This window comes from Equus przewalskii, chromosome 32, assembly GCF_037783145.1.
Source record: "Equus przewalskii isolate Varuska chromosome 32, EquPr2, whole genome shotgun sequence".
Classification (NCBI taxonomy): Eukaryota; Metazoa; Chordata; class Mammalia; order Perissodactyla; family Equidae; genus Equus; species Equus przewalskii.
In genome coordinates this window covers 15,711,772-15,733,526 of record NC_091862.1, presented here as the reverse complement: position 1 = coordinate 15,733,526, position 21,755 = coordinate 15,711,772, and the positions used below count along the sequence as shown (strand labels likewise).

Genomic DNA, 21,755 nt, shown 5'->3' with positions numbered 1-21,755 from the left:
AAAAATTAGCTTTGGACATTTAGTCCCTTTCTTCTGAATTCTTTTTAGATGATTTCTCATTTATCAAAACTGCTTATAGAAGTGCAGCCCTTTTCCTTCTAGAAAATTCTGTCATGCCATGCCACGCAGCATTCACAAGGGCTGCACAAGTGCCATTAATTTTGTGCAAAGTCTGGTTCTGCTGAAAAGATTTAAAAAAAATTAAAAGACCCCTCCCAAACCAAATTGTCATTTGTTCTGTAGTCTTTGCCTTATTTGGGTTTCCATGAGTTAATGCCTGAACAAGAATGATTTTAGAAACATTTTGGTCCAGGTCCAATTTCAGATTTAAAACTTTTGCAAATTAGAACTCTTAGATTTTTTTTTTAAATTCAATCTTAGTATTGGTTAGGCAGACCATTCCCAACAGATGGAAAAATTCAATATTATAAAACAAAAACGTCTTTATTTTGATAATAACATATTTGTTTGTTAAATAAAGTGCCTCCTAAAACTCATTGCCTTATGCAGATAATCGAGGGATGTCTCAGATCTTAATACACTTGAATTTATCATTTACAAGGCAGTGATTTCTGTTTTCTTTTGGAGATTTGCCTTTCTGCAGGGTAGTCCCAGCAAACATCGTAAAGCGTATGAATATGCCATGTTTTCTGCATCCTCTACAGGTCACACTTGTTTGTGTGAGGAAACAAACAATGGCGGTCCTCTTGTTGGTTTTTAAATTTTTGTTCGCCTATGCTTTATCCTCTCTGCATACTCACACATAACACCGGCAGCAATGGAGCATCAGTTGGTTCTCTGCGCTTGGCCTTGGCACTTTGAGGCCAACTGCATTAAAAGTATTAGCCAGCTAAGCAGATAAACAGGCTTCGTCATGTGGTCAGAATGAGGAGGAAGCTACTTAGGGTTACGTGCTTGTGGACCACTGCTGTTATATCTGCTCGTATCCTCTGATCGGGGAGGCAGTCCCAGAAAACAACCCCTCATCCCCATAAGAAGAGTAAAACCCAAAAAAGCCCCAAAATCTTATTGCTTAAAGCAGAAGTCTTTTAGAGAGTGTTTCTTACACCTCACAGGATTCCACTTTTTCTACATCTGGATATTTCCCCCCAGATACAGTAACAAAACTGCATCACTTATCTAGAAGCTTAATTTGCGACACTGGAGAATTTCATTTTTCTAATGGTGCTTACTGTCACTGTCTTTGCTTTTATTAAATTTGCTGTTTGAATCCGCCACTCCTGGTGTACCCTTTGGGATGTGGATGGGCCTGGAGGTTACCGCCACGCGATCACAGCCCCATTCCTCGCGGGCCTTGGGAACTTAGAGAAAATCCATTCTGGACTTACCAGTAGTTCTTCGTTGCTTTTTGATCATTTAATAACTTCATCTGGATGGCGAGTTTCTTGAGCTGTTCCAGGTCTCTCTTAAAAGATGACCCCTGCAAAATACTTGTTTTTCTGTGAGAGGCTGCCTTCTCCATTGGGAAGAAACATTTTCATGATTCAGTCCCCTTTCTGTTTCAATTTGTGATGTAACAGGTATCTTGTTAGTATTCTCGTGAAGACATGCCTGACACCCCAATTACTACCCTCTATTCCTGGTTAATTTTTCTCCACATCAGCTGTCAACATATGGCGTTCAATATGCCCCTCTCTTACCCCCACCTCTGCCAAAATAGAAGAACCGTGAAGGCAGAGATTTCTTGGGACGACGGACGGGGTCTAACTGGTTCAGTGCTGAATTCCCCAAGCCTAGAACAGCGTCTGACACAGAAGAAGTACTCAACAAATAGTCGAATAAATGAAGTCCCAGTTTTAAGTTTGTTAGCAACACTACATTTTTACTCATACGGGAGAGGATGGTCTGTTGGCTTTTCACGTTACATCAGTTCATTTCCTGCACAGTTAAATACCGCAGCTTTACAGATTCATCCACAGCTCCCTTTCCTTGGTTGCACCAGCACCAACAAAGCTAGGTACTTCTCAGTCCACTGTGCTGGATTCTCACGGGTGCTCACTCTTGGTTATCTGAGTGTTGCCTGCAAATGTGAAATCAGATCCTGGCCGGCTCGTGATTAAGTGAGGACTCCTAGCAATGCTATTAAACATGAGTGCTCAACAAAGAGAGGGGTCCCCAACCCCCGCAACGGTTTGGCATTTCGAATGCAATATTATTGCATGACGTTTTCTCAAGCTGTATCCTGTTTTGCAATGTTTTGAAAACTAGGGAGAACACTCACAAAATAGGCCTTGAACTTAGGCGAAAGGACTATAGTATCCAGTTTCTGGGAATTGCTTTTAATTCCCTCCTCTGCTCCGCAGCAGTATTTTTAGCGTGCCTCTCTGAAATTACTTATCATTGACAAATGGCCGGTCCACACACTCCGCTGCTTTCGTCTTTAAAGAAACACAGATTTATTTTTTAGTAATTAACAGCCAAGCTGTATAGAGAAGACCTTTTTCCTCTGAACTGTATTCAAGTCTGACTGTGCAACGAACCTTTCTTTTTCCTTTGAACTTGAAAAATGGGGGGGAGGGGAGCAAGACTTCTATCCCTTTTCCCTCCCTTTTATAATCAGTTCATTCCAGGGAACTAAAACACGTGTAAGGCTGCTTTAATTGCTATTTTTCTGTGTGACCTTGGATACATTCCTTTATCTCACCGAGCGTGTTTTCATCGGTAAAATGAGCCTTCTCTTCCATCTCTGAAATTCTATGACTGAGTGATATCAGTATTGCTAGTAATAGAGGCATTAAAAACCCAATGATGGATTGGCCATTGAGGACCTCCAAGTGACCTTGGGCAGGCGGGCATCTACTTGGCAATTTCCTTATGCCTTTTTATAAAAACATTTTTATGCTTTTTCTTTTAGTCTGATCTGAAAAGCCATCTTCTAGATTTGAAGTTTTAGTTTAATGAACAAAAAGTTCAAGAGGGGAAAATTTATTCAAGAATGTCTCGATATAGAGTCATTTAAGTATGAAAGAAAGAGAAATTGCCTCATAAATGTGCCACAAGGTACCCTCTCTCTCCCTAGATGGAGAAGATTGAATTCTGTCATAGGGATTGGTTGTGGTACAAGATGGCGCATAGATGTTGAATAATGCCTTATCTACTTGCACTGAAGACCGTCAGTCAATCTTAAATTACTGCAAAGACTTATCTATAAATGGCTGTAGTTCTGAGGGTGCTGCAGTCCGTTTGTGACTAGGGTTGCTGTTCTGGCCCACTGGAGGAGGAGCATAGATCACATGGCCTATAGGCTTGTCCGAGTAACATGCCAAGATCCATCCCCTTTCCCTTGCAGGACTGGGCTGGTCCACCACTAACGGTTCTCTAATTGTGACTAAGCTGCTAACAGAAACATTAAATTATTTCAGCCATTTTATTTATTTATGAAAATCCTTTAGGTGTTTTCTCAAAGACATCCAGTTTCACCCAATATAGCATCCCCCAAATGGTTCTGGCAATGGGGTGTTCTAGAGCACATGTCCCTATGTGAGATAAAGGATGCTCTGATAACTTCCGGAAGATACATTCTCTGGGCTTCAATTCTGCCACTTTTTAGCCTCTCAGTTGAGTCTGTTCCTGAGTGCCATACTTCAAATTTTCACACACTGCTTTTGTAGTGATGTGTCTGGACAGTTGGATATCAAGTAGTCCGCCAGACCCCTCAGTGTTAATGGCACACTCATTAGTTATTTTGGTGAGAAGCGACATATGCTAGAGTTAATCAATTGAACGGACTGTTGCTTTAATGTGTCTTAACAGGACATGCAATGTTTCGACTGCCACCAAGCACCAGGCCATTGTCCTGCTCTATCAGTCTGCTCGGTCTGCCATAATAAAATATCACAGACAGGGTGGTTTAAACAACAGAAATTTACCAGTTCTGGAGGCTGGCAAGTCCAAGATCAAGGTGTCATCAGGTTTAGTTTCTCCGACGCCTCTCCTTGGCTCGCAGATGATTTCCTTCTTGCCGTGTCCCCACGCACACATCCCTGGTGTCTCTTTGGGTCCCCATCTCCTTTTATAAGGGCATCAGTCAGATGGGATTCGGGCCACCCTAAAGGTCTCATTTTAGCTTCATCACCTCTTCAAAACCTCTCACTGCAAATACAGTTACATTCTGATGTGCAGGGCTTGGGGCTTCAATATTTGGATTTGGGGAGCACACAGTTCCGCCCACCACACCTGCCACCTTCATGATTGACCAGATGGAAAGTCAGGTTTGAGACCAAGAAGCCCCAGTGGAAGGGAACTTCGAGGCTGGCTAAACCAGGGTCCCGCCCCCATGCAGGAGGCTCTTCTGCTTAAGCTCTGGGAGGTCTGGGGAGTTTCTCCATAAAAGGAAGCCTGTTATTCCACTGGAGCAAAAGTATGCCTCCATACCACTGCTCGCCTCTGTTCCCAGCGCTGCCTTCTGGAATCACCTAGGACAGACTCACCTCCTTTTTCCACACTGTAGCCCTCTAGGTATTTGAAAACATTTATCATGTCTTTCCTTTCATCTTCTTCTCTAGGCAAAACATCTCCAGGGAAAACAAGCTGTCTCACATTAAAAGAAAAATGCCAGGGCTTCTATATATATTTCAGATATGAATGTGTTTGATGGAAGCTTGCCAAGCACAACTGGGTTTCCATTTCGATAGTCCCGCGTTTAAAAAATAGTTTATTTCTCAAACTCTTTGAAACATAACTTAGTTTGCTTTAAACCAAGTATTATGTACTAAAGAACTGATTAGAGGAGATAAGTAAATTGATACAGAAGGATATAAAGGAGTCCCTTAATGAAAGATGTTGCTGAATGCTCTAAAGCGAGATAGAAAGAAAAACGTAATGTACGTTGATTTGTATTTCTTACCCTGGATCATGTCACCCTCTTGGTACTTCACTCAGTACGATCATAAACATACAGCCTTACATGATACAGTAGCTAGAGATAAGACTAAGAGAATTCCCAATTTCCAAATAATCGTTAGTTGTAAATAAAGTGGAAGATCCATTCTCCAGCGGAATGGCCTCGGCAGAGCCAGGTTTGGGGCTCAGCATCCTCTGCAGAGTCTCTCTGGTTAACCTCAAGGTCTGTGGCCTCAACCTTGTAAGCTCAGTGATGACCTTTTTACAAAAGTACGACGTTTTCCTCAGGCTTGTCAATCTTGGCCCTGAACGGTCCTCCAGTTGGGTTAATTTCCATTCAGCGTTCACACACATTCGGATTCCATCAGTGTCATCATGATAGACGCATTTCTGTTGGAATCTGATTCTTAATCGCTTGTATAGCTCAGAGTCCTTTTTGTCCTCAGTCTTCTGAAGATCTGATGATGGTGCATCTCCACGCGGATCCATTTCTTCAACAGGCTGGGTTCTCATGACCTCGTTCAGCCTAGAATCTCACGCACTTCATTTCTGGGAAATTATTTCTTCCGTTTTCCTCTTTTTCTTTGTTCTTTTTGGAATTACTATTATTCAGATTTTAGAACTTCTAGAATGGTCCTAATTAAAACTCTTCTTTTTTCCTTTGTTTTCTATCTCTTAGTATTTGGCTCTAGATTCTGGGAAAACATTTTCAAGGCTAGCTTTCATATTACTATATTTTTAATTTCTAAGAACTGATCTTATTGGTCTAAAGACTCCGTTTTGAAGTATCCTGTTTGTTCTTGGCTGCAATATCTTTGATCTCTCTGAGGATTTCTTTAAAAGTTTATTTCTCTGCATAGCCTCTGTCTTTTCCAAATTGCTTTTTTTTTTTTCGTTTTTTGTCTTTCATAGTTGGGGTTTTCGTTCCATGTCTGATTTGGGGCTAATTTGTCATACTCAAAAGTTGACTGGAAGCCGTGTGTACTGGGGCAGTGGTAGACATTCTGGAGGCTGATCTGATTGTTTTCAACAACTCTTCTCTGGCTACTCCAATTCCCCCAAGAAGACTCTTTCTTCTTGGAATGCATATGCCTGACTGCTGACATTCTGGAGCCTAGTGTGGGGGGGAGCGTGGGAGTAGGATGCATAAACTCAAGGGGCGTTTCATGATGGTGTCCTTGGGTGTGCCTGCCCCCCCCCCCCCGACTCCCCGCGCCTGGAGACTCAGTTTAACCCTGTTTAGAATATAAACCTCCCATCACATCCTGGGACAGGTGACTGAAGAGCGCATGGCTATACAATGTGGGAGGGATGACTTAAAAAAGTAAAAAAATTTTTTTTTTAAAGATTTTTTTTTTTTCCTTTTTCTCCCCAAAGCCCCCCGGTACATAGTTGTATATTCTTCGTTGTGGGTTCTTCTAGTTGTGGCATGTGGGACGCTGCCTCAGTGTGGTCTGATGAGCAGTGCCATGTCCGCGCCCAGGATTCGAACCAACGAAACACTGGGCCGCCTGCAGCGGAGCGCGCGAACTTAACCACTCGGCCACGGGGCCAGCCCCTAAAAAAGTAAAATTTTTAAAATTATGGCAAAATACACATAACATAAAACTTACCATCTTAACCATTTTTAAGCGCACAGATCAGTGCCATTAAGTACAGTCACATTGTGCAATCGTCACCCCCATCCATCTCCAGAACGCTTTCATCTTGCAAAACTGAAACTCATTAAATAGCAATTCCCTTCCCCTCCCCCAGCCACTGCAGCCACCCGTCTACTTTCTGTCTCTGAATTTGACAACTCTAGGTGCCTCCTCTAAGTAGAATCTTACATGTCAGGATTTTTTTCCTTTCTAAATATTATACATCTCAAGCAGTAAACATTTTCATACATAAATCTATACCTCTCATTCGGTAGAATTGCCAAATCAAAGAATATAAAAATACATGAACTTAATAAGAGGAGAAATAATACTTTTTACATCACTTTTATTATTTGGATTGGGTTTTTTAATTTCCCTTTGCTTTGTAAATTGTCCTGTTAAGTGATTTTTAAATCCCCCTGAGCTTTTCCATTAGCTGTTATTTTTGAACAGTCCCTTTGAGGAACTAGCCTTCGGATTATTTGCGTTGGATTTTGAATGGCACTGACCATGACTATATAAACATGTCCAATTCAGCTGGACCGTAACATTCAATCAGCCGGTCCTTGTGTTCATATCAGAGGAGGCGGAGACCTGTGTGAAAACACACGAGTCCAGGAGAATCTGCTCATCTTGTGTATAACTTGCCAGTGTCCTGTAGATTCAGTGTCTATATTCATCTCCTCTGTCGGTTACCCAGTCTGCCACAGCTCTTGACTCAACCTTAGGTTATCTTTGAAGCATTTTAAAGAAGTAACAGTGGCCAGAGGAAAAGAGACCTCACTGGGTTCTGGTTTATTTCCCTCCAAGTATATAATAATGCCAGGTTGAAAAGAGAATGAAAGGAGAGGTGACGGGAGGGCTGGATTTGGTGGGTGAATCCATTTCTCTAGTTTCGCCAGTTCCCATATTTGGGTCAAACACTCAAGCTTGGAGGAAATGAATGAACCTAGTGTGGGTGCTAATTCTGGTGTATTGGCTCTTGTCCCCTCCCTTTCAGGAAAGAGAGTAAAGGATCTGTCTTTATGGCAGCTATTTGTGTCCTGGTCCCGCCTCCTCAGACCGTGAGGCCTCTTCAGCTCTCTGCCTGTGTCACCAGGCTGTTGACCACCATTTCCATCTTGCAGTCCTCTGTGCCTTTGCCTTCCGATGCCACCTCCTCCCTGCTCGCCTCTAATCTCTGTCCGTTGTCAGAGTCCTTTTTCAGCTTCCTCTTCCTCAGGGTCCTAGCCCTTTTTCTCTCTCTTTTTTTGAGCTAACGTCAGCTGATAACATAAATTTCAGGTGTGCGTCGTATTTGTTATTTCACACGCATCACTCCATTTAGGTGATCTCATCGATTTGCGTGCGTTCAGCTGCCTTTCCCTGGCCCTACAGGCATCTCTCAGTTAGTGGGTGATGGCACTTTTGACTCCGTCCTCACCTTGATCACCACAGTTTCTATCCCTTTTATTTCGGGAGTACCTTCCTCCTGGTCATTATGGCCCAGCTATCTTTTTCTAAATCAAGTTCGAGTTACGTGCCACTAACTCTGCTCCAAAGCCTCCAGTGGTTCCATGCAGCCTTCAGAACTAATATCAGATTAGCTTTAACGAAAGCTTTAATGAGATGTAATTCACATACCATGCAATTGGCCCATTGAAAGTATGCATTTCACTGGGTTTTAGTATATTCACAGAGTTATACACCATCACCACGATCAATTTTAGAACATTTTCGTCCCCCATAAAGAACGCCCCCCCATACCTGTTAGCAGTCACTCCCTCTCTTCCCCCAACTCCCCAGGTGGAGGTAACCAGTAATCTATTTTATGTCTTATAGATTTGCCTATTCTGGGCATCTCATATAAACAGGATTAAGCAGTATGTCAATATGTGCTCTTTCGTGACTAGCTGCTTCCCTTAGCAAAATTTTTCAATATTTATCCATATTATATATATGTATAAATGCTTCATTTTATTATTGAATAATATCCCAGTGTATAGATACACTTCTGCCTTTTGGCCACTGTGAATAATGCTGCTGTCAATATTCCTGTACAAGTTTTTGTGTGGACGTCGTCTTCATTTCTCTTGGGTCTATGTCGAGGAGTAGAGTTGCTGAGTCATCTTGTAAAGCTATGTTTAAGATTTCGAGGAGCTTCCAGACTGTTTCCCAAAGCAGGCGCACCATTTTCCATTCCCACCAGCAACGTATGAGGGTTCCACTGTCTCCATTCCTTGCTATTGTCCATCTTTTTGATTATAGTCATCCTAGTGAATGTGAATTGGCAACTCATTGTGGTTTTGATTTGCATTTTCCTAATGGCTTATGATGTTGAGCATCTTTTCATGTGCTCATTGGCCATTGTGTATCTGCTTTAATGAAACGTCTACTCAGATCCTTGGCCCTTTTTTTAATTGGGTTATTTGTTAGATGTCCTTCAAAACCCTTTATAATCTGGTCTCACGTAATATTTCTAATCTCATTTCTAGTTATCCCTGGTGTGCCTCCCTTCCCCTCCCCTGTAGACTCTGAGCTTGTGGCTGTAAGAAACTCACTCATGATTCCCTAAATGTCATGTTCTTCATGCCTTTGCCCATGCTGGTCCCTCTGCCTTCCTCTGTGCCCAGGTAGGGTTGTCCCCCACCTGCCCCCCATCCTTACTGAAGCAAGCTGCAGTGGAGTGTGCCCACTTCTCCCTCAGGTGGTCTGCAACCCAAGACTGAGCTCCCTGAGGCCAAGGACCATATCCACTTGTCTCTCTGAGTGCTTAGTGCAATTAACATGGAGCCAGAACTCAGTAAATGTGAATGAACTATGAAGATTTGGGAAAATACTTTTTTTTTTGCCATGCACTCATTTATGATATGGTAAACATTTCCCCATAATTTATGCTTTGGGTGATGAGGCCTTCATCTAAACATTCGGATTTAACAAAAACAAGCGAAGTTGGAATAGAAGTGACAACAAAAGAAAGATGCCTGCGTTGTACACTGATCTTTCCTCCTGCTTTTCTCCTGATTGATGACTTTTCTTTGTAAATCCAGACACGCAGAGGCTGACGGGGCCGCTGTGCTACACGCCTGTCCTTGATCACTCCTAGAGGTGAGATCAAAGCAGAACTGGCTGCTGAGGGTCAGCAACTTGCCACATGATCTGCTCTCTGCCTCGTGGCTTTAACTACTTCTTTGAGAATATCAAAGCTGTGTTAGCATCTTTACCGACACCATAAAAGGAAATAAAAAGTTTGTGACAAAACCAAACAGCAATATATATACCTTTTAAAATGTTGTTTGGGGCCTTAAATTCATAACTAGTGAAGTTTCTTCCTGTCCAGCTCAGGGCAACAGCTGTTGCTTGTCCTATTTTTAGAATTTCGACTTATAGGAAGGAAAGGAGTGGTGCCACAGCTAAGCAAGGTCAGAATGAACAGATGCACCCAGAAGATGAGGACGTGTATTTCAGAGAAGATGAGGACGTGTATTTCAGAGGTGGCACCAGCGGATGGCCATGTGCTGTCCCCAGCTTCTGGTGCTGAGACATGATGCAGAACTGAGACCTCAGATCCCCAAGGTAGCCCCAGGTGTGGGGACACCTCTAGAGAAGGGGCTTGGGCTTCACCTGAGGGCATAGTGTCTGGGCTGATCATCAGGCTTGGAAAGACTGTAGACTGCTCATTTAATGCAGACCACCAGCGCAGCAGCCAGAGGGGGCTCTGCACAGCCAGGATGCCCCAGGGCCGGGCCTGGGGACGTGGGTTGGGGAGGAGAGGAATGTGGAGCTGCTCTGACCCTTTAGCTGTGTGGACTGACTGCAGAGACACCATTAGCACCAGCAGCATTTCACACACTCCAGAATCTCATTATAATTGAAGCACTTTGTGAACCAAAATCAAGACTCCTCTAGGAAGATAAAAGGTTAGGAAGCTGCTAACTGGCTCGCTCTGGGAATCAGTCCCAGGCATCAGGATAAGGCGCATCAGTCCCTGTTCCCACGTATACTTTGGATCAGGTTGGGTGTTTGCCGGAATATAAGGGGGAAGCCCGGTCTGTGCAGAGGCTGAAGCTGATTTTTATAACACGGTCTGATTGCCGGCAACACCGCCTTAGCTCTGCTCTGTCTGGGCCCGAATGTGGTGCGCCGCGCCCCCCAGTGGCCGGAAGGAGCAACTACGTGCCATGCCCCCAGCCCGCCCGCTCGCGGTTCCCAGCTTTTTCCTTTCCTTTTTTCTTATTTTATTGAAGTCATAGTGGCTTATGACAAAAGACGGGGGGAGTGAGAAATGGATAAAGGGGCACATATATATGGTGACGGATAAAAACTAGACTGTTGGTGGTGAACACGATGCGATCTCTACAGAAGCTGAAATATAATGATGTACACCTGAAATTTACACGCTTATCAGCTTTTTCTTGATAACTCCCTTCTCCTCCACCGTTCTCTTTCCTGTGCCCACTCTGGGCCATCCCAGGCCCCCACCTCCTCCCTGGCCCTAAGAATTAATGAGTAAGATCCTCATCGTCTGGAGGAAAGAGCAATAATAAAACCGTTCTTTTGTTTGCGTAGGGGAAGGGCTGGCGCTAATGGGGTCAGACAGGCAAAGAGTGAAGTGATAAATAGGAAAAGGAAGAAACAGGAAATTGACATACCAAAGAGTGTGCCAAAATTGTAGGAATACACCAACTTGTTTATCACACTGTGTATCAACATAGAGAGCAAATCTGAAGTTTCCGTGAAAAGAACTTAAGAATTTAGGGCTGCCTGAAATTTTCAGAATTTTAAAAACTAGGTTCTGACGGGTTTTCATGCCGTGTGCTTGGATATGAGAGGTGTGATCGTGTCTGTGTATTGGAACATGGCATAGTTTCGTCTAAAAGTTTAGCTAATTTCTGCCATAAAACAAAAATAAGAGATTTAATGCTCAAATATTCGAACCTTTTACAAGTTGCCTTGATCAAGTGTTAAAGACACAATGTTCCCTCGTGACAGCCCTTCTCAAAGAGTCCTGGAACGGAGAGCTAGCTGCTAGCCCCTCACATCAGTGCAACGTGTGTGTGAAACATGGTGAAAATATAAAATACTATAGGTGCTAAAAAGGAAACTGTGTTTTGCGCCTCATCAGCCTTTAGACCAAAATAAGGATACAAAAGACAGTATGCAAAAAAGGCAGTAGAATTTAATATCTGTGCGGCTATTTCCTTTAAGTAATATGAAAAGCTGAGATACAGGAGTAGATCGGTGCCAGGAATGAAGTAATGGTTTAGATAAAAATGCTGCTGACTCCGGTCTTATTCATCCCAGCAACTTTTAAACCCTCCCTGGGTCTCTCTGCCGAGCCCTAGTGACCACGAAGAGCTCAGCTACAAGGAGGGCTCCCCTCCTTTAAAATGAAACACATGACTGCGGAGCGCTCTGCCAAGTCCTGGAGCGCGGCGGGGGCGGGGCCGGACCCCCGCCCGGCCCCGGGGGGCTGGGTCCTCCTATAATTAGCCAGGGAAATGCATCCTCAGTCCGCCTTTTGCTGCAGCTCCGAAGGCACCTCCAGTTCTCCGGAATCCTTGAAGGGGGCTTGGCGCGGCGTTCTTTCTGATCACAGCAAGATTGCGCGGGGTTGGGGAGACCCCGTGCCGCTTCAGCCACCTGCCGAAGGAGGGCAGGGCCGTTCCGCTCATCTGCAGGCGTGCTAGTAAATATGCTGGGGATCATTGCTATCACAGGTAAGGCGGAAGGCAGTCTGCTGGGTTCTCCCTGGGCGGCGGCAGGTGGAGGAAGTGCTTCCCTCCCTCCGACCTGCGTTTGGATGGGGGCCTCCAGGCCAGGGGCTGGACGCGCGGTTGGCATTTGCTCCTCTCACTGTGCTCATCAGAAGAGCCTTCTCTCTGGCTTAGCAAGAACCAGAGAAACCTAACGTTTTCCTTCGACCCGTGAAGGAATCTTCTCCACTGTGCCTGGGGGAACCTCGAATGACTTTTCCAAGAGATCCATGTTAAATTGGGATGAATTTGAAAATAGATTGTGAAAGCCAGCCTATTTGCTGTAGTCCTAAAGAAAGTACGTTCCTGTTTTTGAGAAATTGCAATATTTGGCATTGTGACCTGCCTGTTAGGAACTTTCAGTAAAGGGCCACTTGGCGATTTACGAGACTCAACTTTCAACTCAGGTCTAAATGATGGTTTTAAGAAGGCCATAGTTACCGCAAAATTGGTGGCTGGCAGGCAATAGCATTTAGGCAATGAATAAACAAAAATGTGTGTTTCCTCATAAGCTTGCTTTCTACAAGTGTGGCTGTATGAAGTATAATGTTTAATACTTCCTTCTAGCAAATAAGTTACATATATCAAACTTGCAGAATTCCCTTGCCGTTCTGTTAACAAAACAAAACTTTGATTGTTTTGTGCACTTCGTGCCGTGGCCTGACTCTTTAAGAATCTGCCTGTTTCCTCTTCCTCTCTCTGCCTTTCCCCCATCAAGAAAAATTAACCTCCGTTTGCTGGTTTAGATTTATAAAACCTGTTCTTCTCTAAATATTTGAGATCATTATGCACCAAATCTACGTTTTCTTAAAAGCACAGTATAGAATTTCTAGGACTGAAAATTTTTCTCACTATAAGTGCTTCAGCAAAGCCTTGTCCTTCTTTGGAATTTTAAATGATGTGAAAGTTTAGCAAAACTAAAAATATCTCACACTTCCTATAGATTAGCTTGTTTATTTTGAGATTTCCTTAAAATTCCTTTCCCAAGTTAATTTCACCAGCCTTTCTACAATTTACTCAGTATGAAAGTTCATATGATCCCTAGAAATTATTATTAAATAGACTCTACAAAATAAAATAAAAAACCCAAATTCTCCATTTTTCCAGATTATCTATTTTTCTGTGAATGAAACATAGAAACACCCAATGCAGAGAAAGTTTGCCTGGGAGTGTGGTTTGTGGGGTGTCACAGGGGGTGGGGCTTCTACCACCCCAGCTCTTTCCTGGGTGAGTTTCCTGTGGGAAAGGAAGGTGGTCCTTTTTTTTTTTTTTTTTTTTGAGGAGGATTAGCCCTGAACTAGCTGCTCAATCCTCCTCTTTTCACTGAGGAAGACTGGCCCTGAGCTAACATCTGTGCCCATCTTCCTCTACTTTATATGTGGGACACCTAGCACAGCACGGCTTGCCAAGCGGTGCCTTGTCCACACCCGGGATCCGAACCAGGGAACCCGGGGCCCCCGAAGCAGAACATGTGCACTTAACCGCTGCGCCCGGCTGGCCCCTAATGTGGTCCATTTTAACAGTAAGTAAGAGTTAAACTTGGGGTACTTGGGGCTTTAAAAAATTGGTTCAGATAATCCCAATGGAATGATTAATGAACAGAAACAGTAGGAAAGACTGTCTAATTTTTAAGGCAATTTCATGTAATTGGATCTGTTGCTGTCTGAGGTTTACTTTCATTACAGTGTGGGTATGGAGGGATGTAGCAAAATTTTGGTACTTTTTCCTGGTGATAAGAAAACGCACAGCAAATCTTAACTCCAAAAATTTAAGAGCAAACGTTTCTTAGTGGAAGAAGTAAAAAATCAAAGAGTTTTCAACTGCTTTTTTTTCCCCTCTGACAAGTTACCAGATAAAGAAGATTTATAGTCAGTAGTCTTGAAATCGTTGGTTAGAATCTTGAAAAGCAGTGAAGGTTTTAAAATTGGCGTTAAAGATTAATTAAAAATCAAGGATTTCTTTAACTTTTGGGATTACTGATTTAAAATGTGGAAGAAAGTTATTCTTGTCCTTGTTGTAGTGTTACCTTCTTTGAGGAGTGTGCTTAAAGTTTGTAATTAATGGGAAAGAAACAAGACTAATGATATTTTTGTAGAGCTTCTTAGGAACGAGTTTTCATTTCCGAAAGGAGGGGAAAGCTGACACTTAAGACTGACCGTTCCCCACCCCCCCCACTCCCCCCCCACCCGCCCTGGACCCCATACACACAAACCGCTGACAGGGATGCAGCAGAACATGAATTATGAAATGATTGATTTTTCACATTCCATAGTATTGCCTTCCCTGAAGCCTTTCCCTCACATCATGGTAGCAATAACTTAGTTTACAGACTAGGAAATAAGCAATTTGACCCGATGATGATGGACACGTCCCCTCCACCACCCATATATCCATGGCATGCCAGCAAAAAAAAAAAAAAGCTTTTTGAATTGGGAAAATATCTTTCTTGATTTCCCTAACATTCTAGTTTATTTATAACTCACTTTTCTATGCAAATAGACTGTCTGAGTATTGAGTAATGACTCCTGCTTACTGAGTGCTCATTCTGTGTGGTCATTATTGTTCCCCACGATAATCCTGCAAAAAGTGGTTGCAGACCCCCCTTTTCATCATGAAAACGAAGTTTCTCTTGGTGCTCCCTCCGCAGCTACAAGAAGCACCCCTGCAGAGCGCCTTGGTGAGAATCTTTCTCGTGGTGTGAAGGATGCTGATATTGGCTAGTGGTACCCACGTTTTTACAAGCCTGCCCAGATGTCTAAGGGATCACTGAACACCACTGTCAAGACCAGGGCCGATGATGACCATCTCCTGTGAGCTCCTGTATGGGGTTTCGCTTCTCTGAGTTTTAATCTCAGTGAAACATCTCCCCTTGGAGGTTTTGTGGTTAATGAAGGTTGGAACAAGGAACGCTGGGTGTGTAGGATATAAGGGATGAATTTAGAATGCAGAGAATTCCTGGAAAAATTCCAGGACAACCCTGCAAATCGTGGGGGAAAGCTAACCAGTTCCAGATGTGGAAGCAAGCGGCCCCGATGTGCGTGGGGAGTGGGGAACACTCGGTTACGCCAAACTTAAACAATCAGCCTTGTAGCTTTTTGCGGTATTGCACTTTTTCTCTAACAAAAATGATAGTTGTTTCATCGAAATATGATAGCTAAGTTTGGATTAAAAAAAGTTAAAATTTTGTAATACAGAATAGGAAATTTTCCTTCAAAGTGTTGTTTTTTCTTTTATACCTGTAAAATAAAAGAAAACAAGTTATACTTTCATCTCTTAATCTCTGAGTTTTTGGAAAAGAAAGGCAATCTTGCAGCTTTTGGAACAACTGATTATTGCATTTTGTAGAACTTGAGGGCAGGGTGTCCATGCTGAAAGCAGCTTTTGCTTTTTTGGGATCATGGACCCTTTGAGACTGGGGAGGCAGGAGAATTATGATATTTTCACAAGGAGAATGTATATTTTCCTGTATTCATTGTGATTGATTTTATACATTGAGATTCACTGGACATTTGTCTACAGATAACCATAGTTTAGTTTAGTAGAAGATAACACCTAAATGGGAAAAGCTTTAACAGTTCTGCCAAAGTGGGGTTTGTGTACGTGAAATGATTTCAAGCATTGATGTCTTGAGACACCATTAAAGATACAACTTTTCATGTAATACCACGTTCATTCGACTTCATGAATATTCCTCAGTCCAGAGTTGTTTTTTTTAAGCCTGGAAGGGACTTGCGATGACAAACCTGTTCAAAATATTAAAAAATGCATAAGAGATCATTATTAACGCTGTGTTCTAAGTTTTCCTGTAATGTAATTGACAGTAGTTCATACTTCTAATGATGAAAATATAGTGACAGATGTTCACTCCAGAAAGTGTGCACTGCTGGTTGTCGTTTTTCTTCTCCCTTTCACTGTTTATTTGAGGATATCTTTCATCTCCCTTAGAAAAGCAGAAGACAAACAAAAAGCATACCAAAGCCTTGCTGAGAAGCTGCACTAGCGACTTTGTGCGTGTCCAGCCTGTACCCTTCCTGCATCTCTGTGCCATACCTTCATCCTAAGGAACCTCCTGCGAGGGCATGTTCAGAAAATTAGGTCACTTTTGAAGTCATTCTTTTCTTTTCCAAGTAATGTTTTCAAGATACGGACACTCAGACAGGCATATGATTAGAATCTCCTCCCAGAAGAAGAGACCAGAAAGACATGGTTTCTGTGGTAGGGTTCATGTAAGAAACAAGACTTGGATGATGCTGCTTCCACTAATGGTGGATGTGGAAAAACATGTCGACACAAGCTGTATACCAGGCAAGACTGTGCTGGGTGGTGCCAAAGAATGTGTGGACCTTTGCAAGGTCTGTAGTCTTTTCTGCCCTTTTCAGTGTCTGTAGGGTGGGGAGAGAGGACCAGGGACTAGCAGGACAGTATGAAGCTGGAAGTGTCAGCCAATCCTGCCTCCTACAGCATTTCTGGTTGACTCATGGATTGACTCTCTTTCCAAACCTTTGGGCCATTTTTGATGCCTGGGGAGAATGTGGAGTTTCTAGCTGAATGGTGGCATCAGTGAATAAGTGAGCGTCGTATTTTGACTTTATGGGCGTTTGAGATTCTTGCTTAAGAGCAAATTTATTAATGAATGTTTGTGAGTATGGTTGTGAATGGATTCTGTTATGCTGAGTCTGAACAGGTGAACATTGGGCTATCTTTAAGATACCTGGAAGATATTAATGTCAGCCTCCTGTCACTCACGTACTCCCTTCATTCCCAACAGCCAAACCTGCTGGCTTGGTCCTCTCGTCCGTGCTACCACATCCTTTAGGCTGTTCTTGTATGCATTTAGCAGCCTCCCTTTTGCTCACCAACCTGTGATCTTTCACTCATTCAGAACCATATGCAGACAGCACATAGAAATACCTTTAAAAAACTAACCACAAACTAGAACACGAGTGGGAATGACGATGATCTTGCCTGGGGATCTCCTCCTTCAGCCAGACCCTGGGAAATGTGGGGTGATTTTGATGAACTGTATACGGTTTGGTTTGGGAGAGAAGGAAAAGTGAGGAAGGGAGTTCACAGAAAGAACGGCTGTGGCCACATTGGACTTGCTCTTGGCCCAAAATGAGGAAAGGGTCTAGATCTTCACAAATAAAGAGAGAGGACAGGGAGCTAACTCAAGATGTCTGTGCCCTGTTTTTTCCCTATGAAGTGTTTATGTTGGAAGTCAAAGAGGTAAGAATAGGTGCAATATGATGTTTGACTTTACAGAATCTGAAAGGGCACCTACACTTGATGTATTGGTGGATTTCTGCAGCATCTTCTGGTCCTGAAGGTCCGGGAAAGTCTCAAGAGGTCCAGCGTGGAAGATCTGAAAGCTGCTCAATGCTGCCCTCTGCTGTTCAGAGACACATTCTGGGGTTTGGACAGTGATTTTGTGCACGTGAATGTTTGTGACGTAGTGCGATAGTGAAGACTTGGACCAACATAAATTGTCTAACATGAGGGAGACGTGAAAATTAATTATGCAGCCATTATGTTGTAGTTTTGAAGACTATTGAATCCAGAAGAAAACACTCAGAGATATTAATAGTGATTATCTCTGGACATTATCTTTATGGATGTTATTCCCAATTTTCCATATTTTTAAGTCTACTACAATTAATATTGATTACTTTTGGAATCGGTAAAAAGTAATTAAAAATAAGTAGTTCTGGGGGCTGGCCCCGTGGCCGAGTGGTTAAGTTCGTGCGCTCCGCTGCAGGCGGCCCAGTGTTTCGTTGGTTCGAATCCTGGGCGCGGACATGGCACTGCTCATCAGACCACGCTGAGGCAGCGTCCCACATGCCACAACTAGAAGAACCCACAACGAAGAATACACAACTATGTACCAGGGGGCTTTGGGGAGAAAAAGGAAAAAATAAAATCTTTAAAAAAAAAAAAAAAAAATAAGTAGTTCTGTTCTGAAGAAAACAAGAAGCAAACAAAGGAACCATTAGAGTTTTTGTTTTATTATCATTAAAGATGGCCAACTGGGACTTCCTCCGCCTAACCAGCCTTTGCAGGAAGTTCTGGAGGTGACCTGTTACAGGTGACGTCACTAAGAAGCTTCAGGAAATTTGCCCAAGGGCCCAGTGCTTAAGTGGTGCCGCGGAAATTTGAACAACAGATTGTCTCCAGAATTTATGCTCTTCATTCTTGTTCCCCTCTATCTGAATTCTCTCTCTTTTTGGAGGGAGAAGGAAGGCAGTTTTTCAATGATTTAATACATGCATAAAATTTCTATTATGGTATATGATGTGAGGCAAAGATCCAGTGTCCTCCTCTAAAATCAGGTAGGGTGACTCTTCACTCTCTTCTATTTTTGCTGTTTTCTCTATTTTTGTTAGTTATCCGCACTTGTTTATTCATCTGAGTGATTTTTTTAAAACAATAACTTCAAGCTTACAGAAAGTTGCAAAAATAAAAATAGTATAGAGAACATCCTTATATATACACCCTTTACCTAGATTTACCCACTGTTAGCGTTTTACCTCATTTGATCTCTTCTGTTGGAAAACAAAACGAAAACAAAAACCAGCTTGGAGGTTTGTGTCGTGTCTTATGTAGGCATGAGATAGAAAAGTTTCTGAACCATTTGAGGGTAAGTTACATACAGCATGTTCCTTTACTCCTAAATACTTGTGTATTTCCTAAGAATAGAGGCATTCCCTTTATAACCTTAGTACCCTTATCAATGCCATATGTTTACATTATTATTATACTAATCCACCATCCTTATTCCAGTTTTATCAGTTAATCTAATAATTTCCTTTAGCATTTTCCCCTTGCATTATAGGATCCATCTTTGGATTGGGTATTACATGCCATATGCTTTTGGGGGGTGGTAAGAGGCTTTATTTTATTTTATTTTATTTTATTTTTTTGCTGAGGAAGATTCACCCTGAACTAACATCTGTTGCCAGTCTTCCTCTGTTTTGTATGTGAGCTGCCATCGCAGCATGGCCACTGATAGATGAGTGGTGTATGTCTGTGCCTTCGTACTGAACCTGGGACGCCGAAGCAGAGCACGCCAGACTCAACCACTGTGCCACCAGGGCTGGCCCCTACATGCCATATTCTTTACTTTCTTTCAATCTGGAACATTTCTGTAGCCTTTGTAGACGCTGACATGTTCGAAGCATATAGTTCTCCTCTCTCCATTTCCACCGAATTCTTTATTTTTTGTTTGTTTTCTCCTAATTCAATTTGGGTTGTGCATTCTTAGCCACAGATGCTACTGTGTCCTTCTCAGGGTATTGCACACAGTGTCCAGCTGTCCCTCATGGGTCGATGTTAAGCTGTTGCCGGACTTCTCCACTGCATAAGTGGGGTTTCCTCACTCTTTTGACTATCAAGCATGTAAATATCCTGCCCACTCCCCCAATTAAGAACCCACTGATTCTTGGCTTTATCCAGTCTTTACCTTGATGGCTGCAAAAGGATGGTCAGGTCATCATTTGAATCACTGTCCGTGAGTGGGTGGGTAGGGCATATCCATTCTTTCTTGTTTTTAAAGCATGACTGTAACCATGAAAAAAACACTTTTTACGCTGAAATAGAATTTAAATTGCTGTTCACACCAGACATATAGCAATTTTTCCATCTAAATGTGGGAGTTGACATGCCTAAATACCTTTTCTTGTCATACGTGACAGTTACAAATTTTAAAAAGTTTTAACGATTTACGGAAAACAAGAATTTTAATGCTTTGAAAGTATATAGAATTAATTGTTCTTTTAAAAAGACAAACTTTGTGTTTTGCTCCTATTTAATGCATTGACTCGACGTGCCCTGGTGCCAGCCTTTGGCCCACCAGAGATGCCACACACCTACTATATGACACTGGCCAAGTCATATGACCAGTTTAAACAAATAGAGTTTATCTTTCAGAGCAGTTTTAGGTTCACAGCAAAAATGAGTGGAAAATATGGAGAATTCCTATATGCCCCCTGCCCCTACACATGCATAGTGTCTCTATCAACATCCCCACCAGAGCGGTCCGTTTGTTACATTTGATGAGCCTACAGTGACACATCATTATCACCCCAACCTCATAGTTTACATTAGGGTTCACTCTTGGTGGTGTCATTGCATGGGTTTGACCAAGTGTATAATGACATCCGTTTACCATTATAGTATCATACAGAGTAGTTTCACGGCCCTTGACTTCCTCTGCTCTGCCTGTGGGTCCCTCTCTCCCCCGCCCTACCCCTGGCAACACTGATCTTTTCACTGTCTCCATCGTTAGCCTTTTCCAGAATGTCATATAGTTGGAATCCTTCAGTATGTAGCCTTTTAGGATCAGCTTCTTTCACTTAATAATATGCATTTAAGGTTCCCCCATATCTCTTCATGACTTGATAGCTCATTTCTTTTTAGCGCTAATATTCCATTGTTTGGACGTACCATAGTTTATTTATCCATTCACCTAATGAAGAACATCTTGCTTGCTTCTGAGTTTTTGCAATTAAGAATAAAGCTGCTGTGAACATCCATGCGCAGCTTTTTGTATGGACCTGTTTTCAACTCACTTGGGTAAATACCAAGGAGCATGATGGCTGGATCCAATGTTGAGTGTGTTTGGTTTTGTAAGAAACTGCCAGACTGTCTTCCGAAGTGACTGCTCTATTTTGCATTTCCCACATATAACCCTTTTTGAAGTCAGTTTCCTTCCCGGTAAACCGGTTTGGAGGGACCAGGTGACCTCTAGCTTCAAATTCTAGGGCTCTCTATGACACCAGATGATGCTTTGTCATGTGAACATGTGCGAGGTCCCCAGACATTAAAGCCGTGGCAACCAGGCACCCCCATGCCCCGGTCCCTGCGTGCCCTCGGCCATTGCCGTGCTGTGCTGCTTTTGGAATGTGCCACTTGATGGATTGCAGTGCGGATGACAGAGCGGCAGTGGAAGGCAACAGCAGTGAGGTTGAGCGGCATGTTGGCAGTCATTTAACCATTTAGGACTGGTTTTCGGCCTCGAGTGTGCTGGGATTTGATGAGAGTCCCCAATGGGGGGAAGCACGGGGTCTCCGGGGGCTTTTCCTTGCAGGTTGGGAGGCCTGAAGCGTTGGGGACGGCAGGCGCGAGGCGGCTGCGCCCTCTGTGACGCGCGCGCTGGCCCGCAGGGGACGCCCTCGTCAGCGGCCCGGCCTGCCCTCCGCCGCCAGTGTCCATCCAGCGATGGGGCAGCCGGGAGAGGAAGGCTGGGTCTCCCGGGCCTCTGTAGGGCGCGCGCCATGCCCTGGTGGAGTCACCTTTGCTGTGAGTGGCGCGTCCCCCCGCGGCGGTTCGCCCCGGGGACGTGGCGGGCGGGACGCCTGGTGTCCGTTAGCACCGGCCAAAGACAGGCCTGTGGGCTTCCATCCTTGGACGCACGCAGGCAGGTGTTGGGAGGGGACCAGGCGATGCCCGGGGCTGTGGAGAGACCCTCCCGGCTCGAACACAAGACCCTGCTGCCCCGGATCTTGTCCTGCCCTCGGCAGGG

General features: G+C 43.4%; 1 protein-coding gene across 5 annotated transcripts in view; it reads left to right on the top strand.

Moving 5' to 3' along the window:
- Positions 1–21,755, top strand: part of AKAP12 (A-kinase anchoring protein 12) — an 87,321-nt gene that overhangs the window by 54,898 nt on the left and 10,668 nt on the right. The window contains exon 1 of one of the 5 annotated variants that reach the window (XM_008517000.2): positions 11,775–12,202. The exons of 2 other annotated variants lie outside the window; for them this stretch is intronic. In XM_008517000.2, coding sequence (XP_008515222.2) covers positions 12,178–12,202 — 25 coding nt within the window. In that variant the 5' untranslated portion in view covers positions 11,775–12,177. Of the gene's footprint in view, positions 1–11,774; positions 12,203–21,087; positions 21,651–21,755 lie in introns of those variants that run through there. 2 more of the 5 variants (XM_008517001.2, XM_070603218.1) reach the window with 2 other exon arrangements.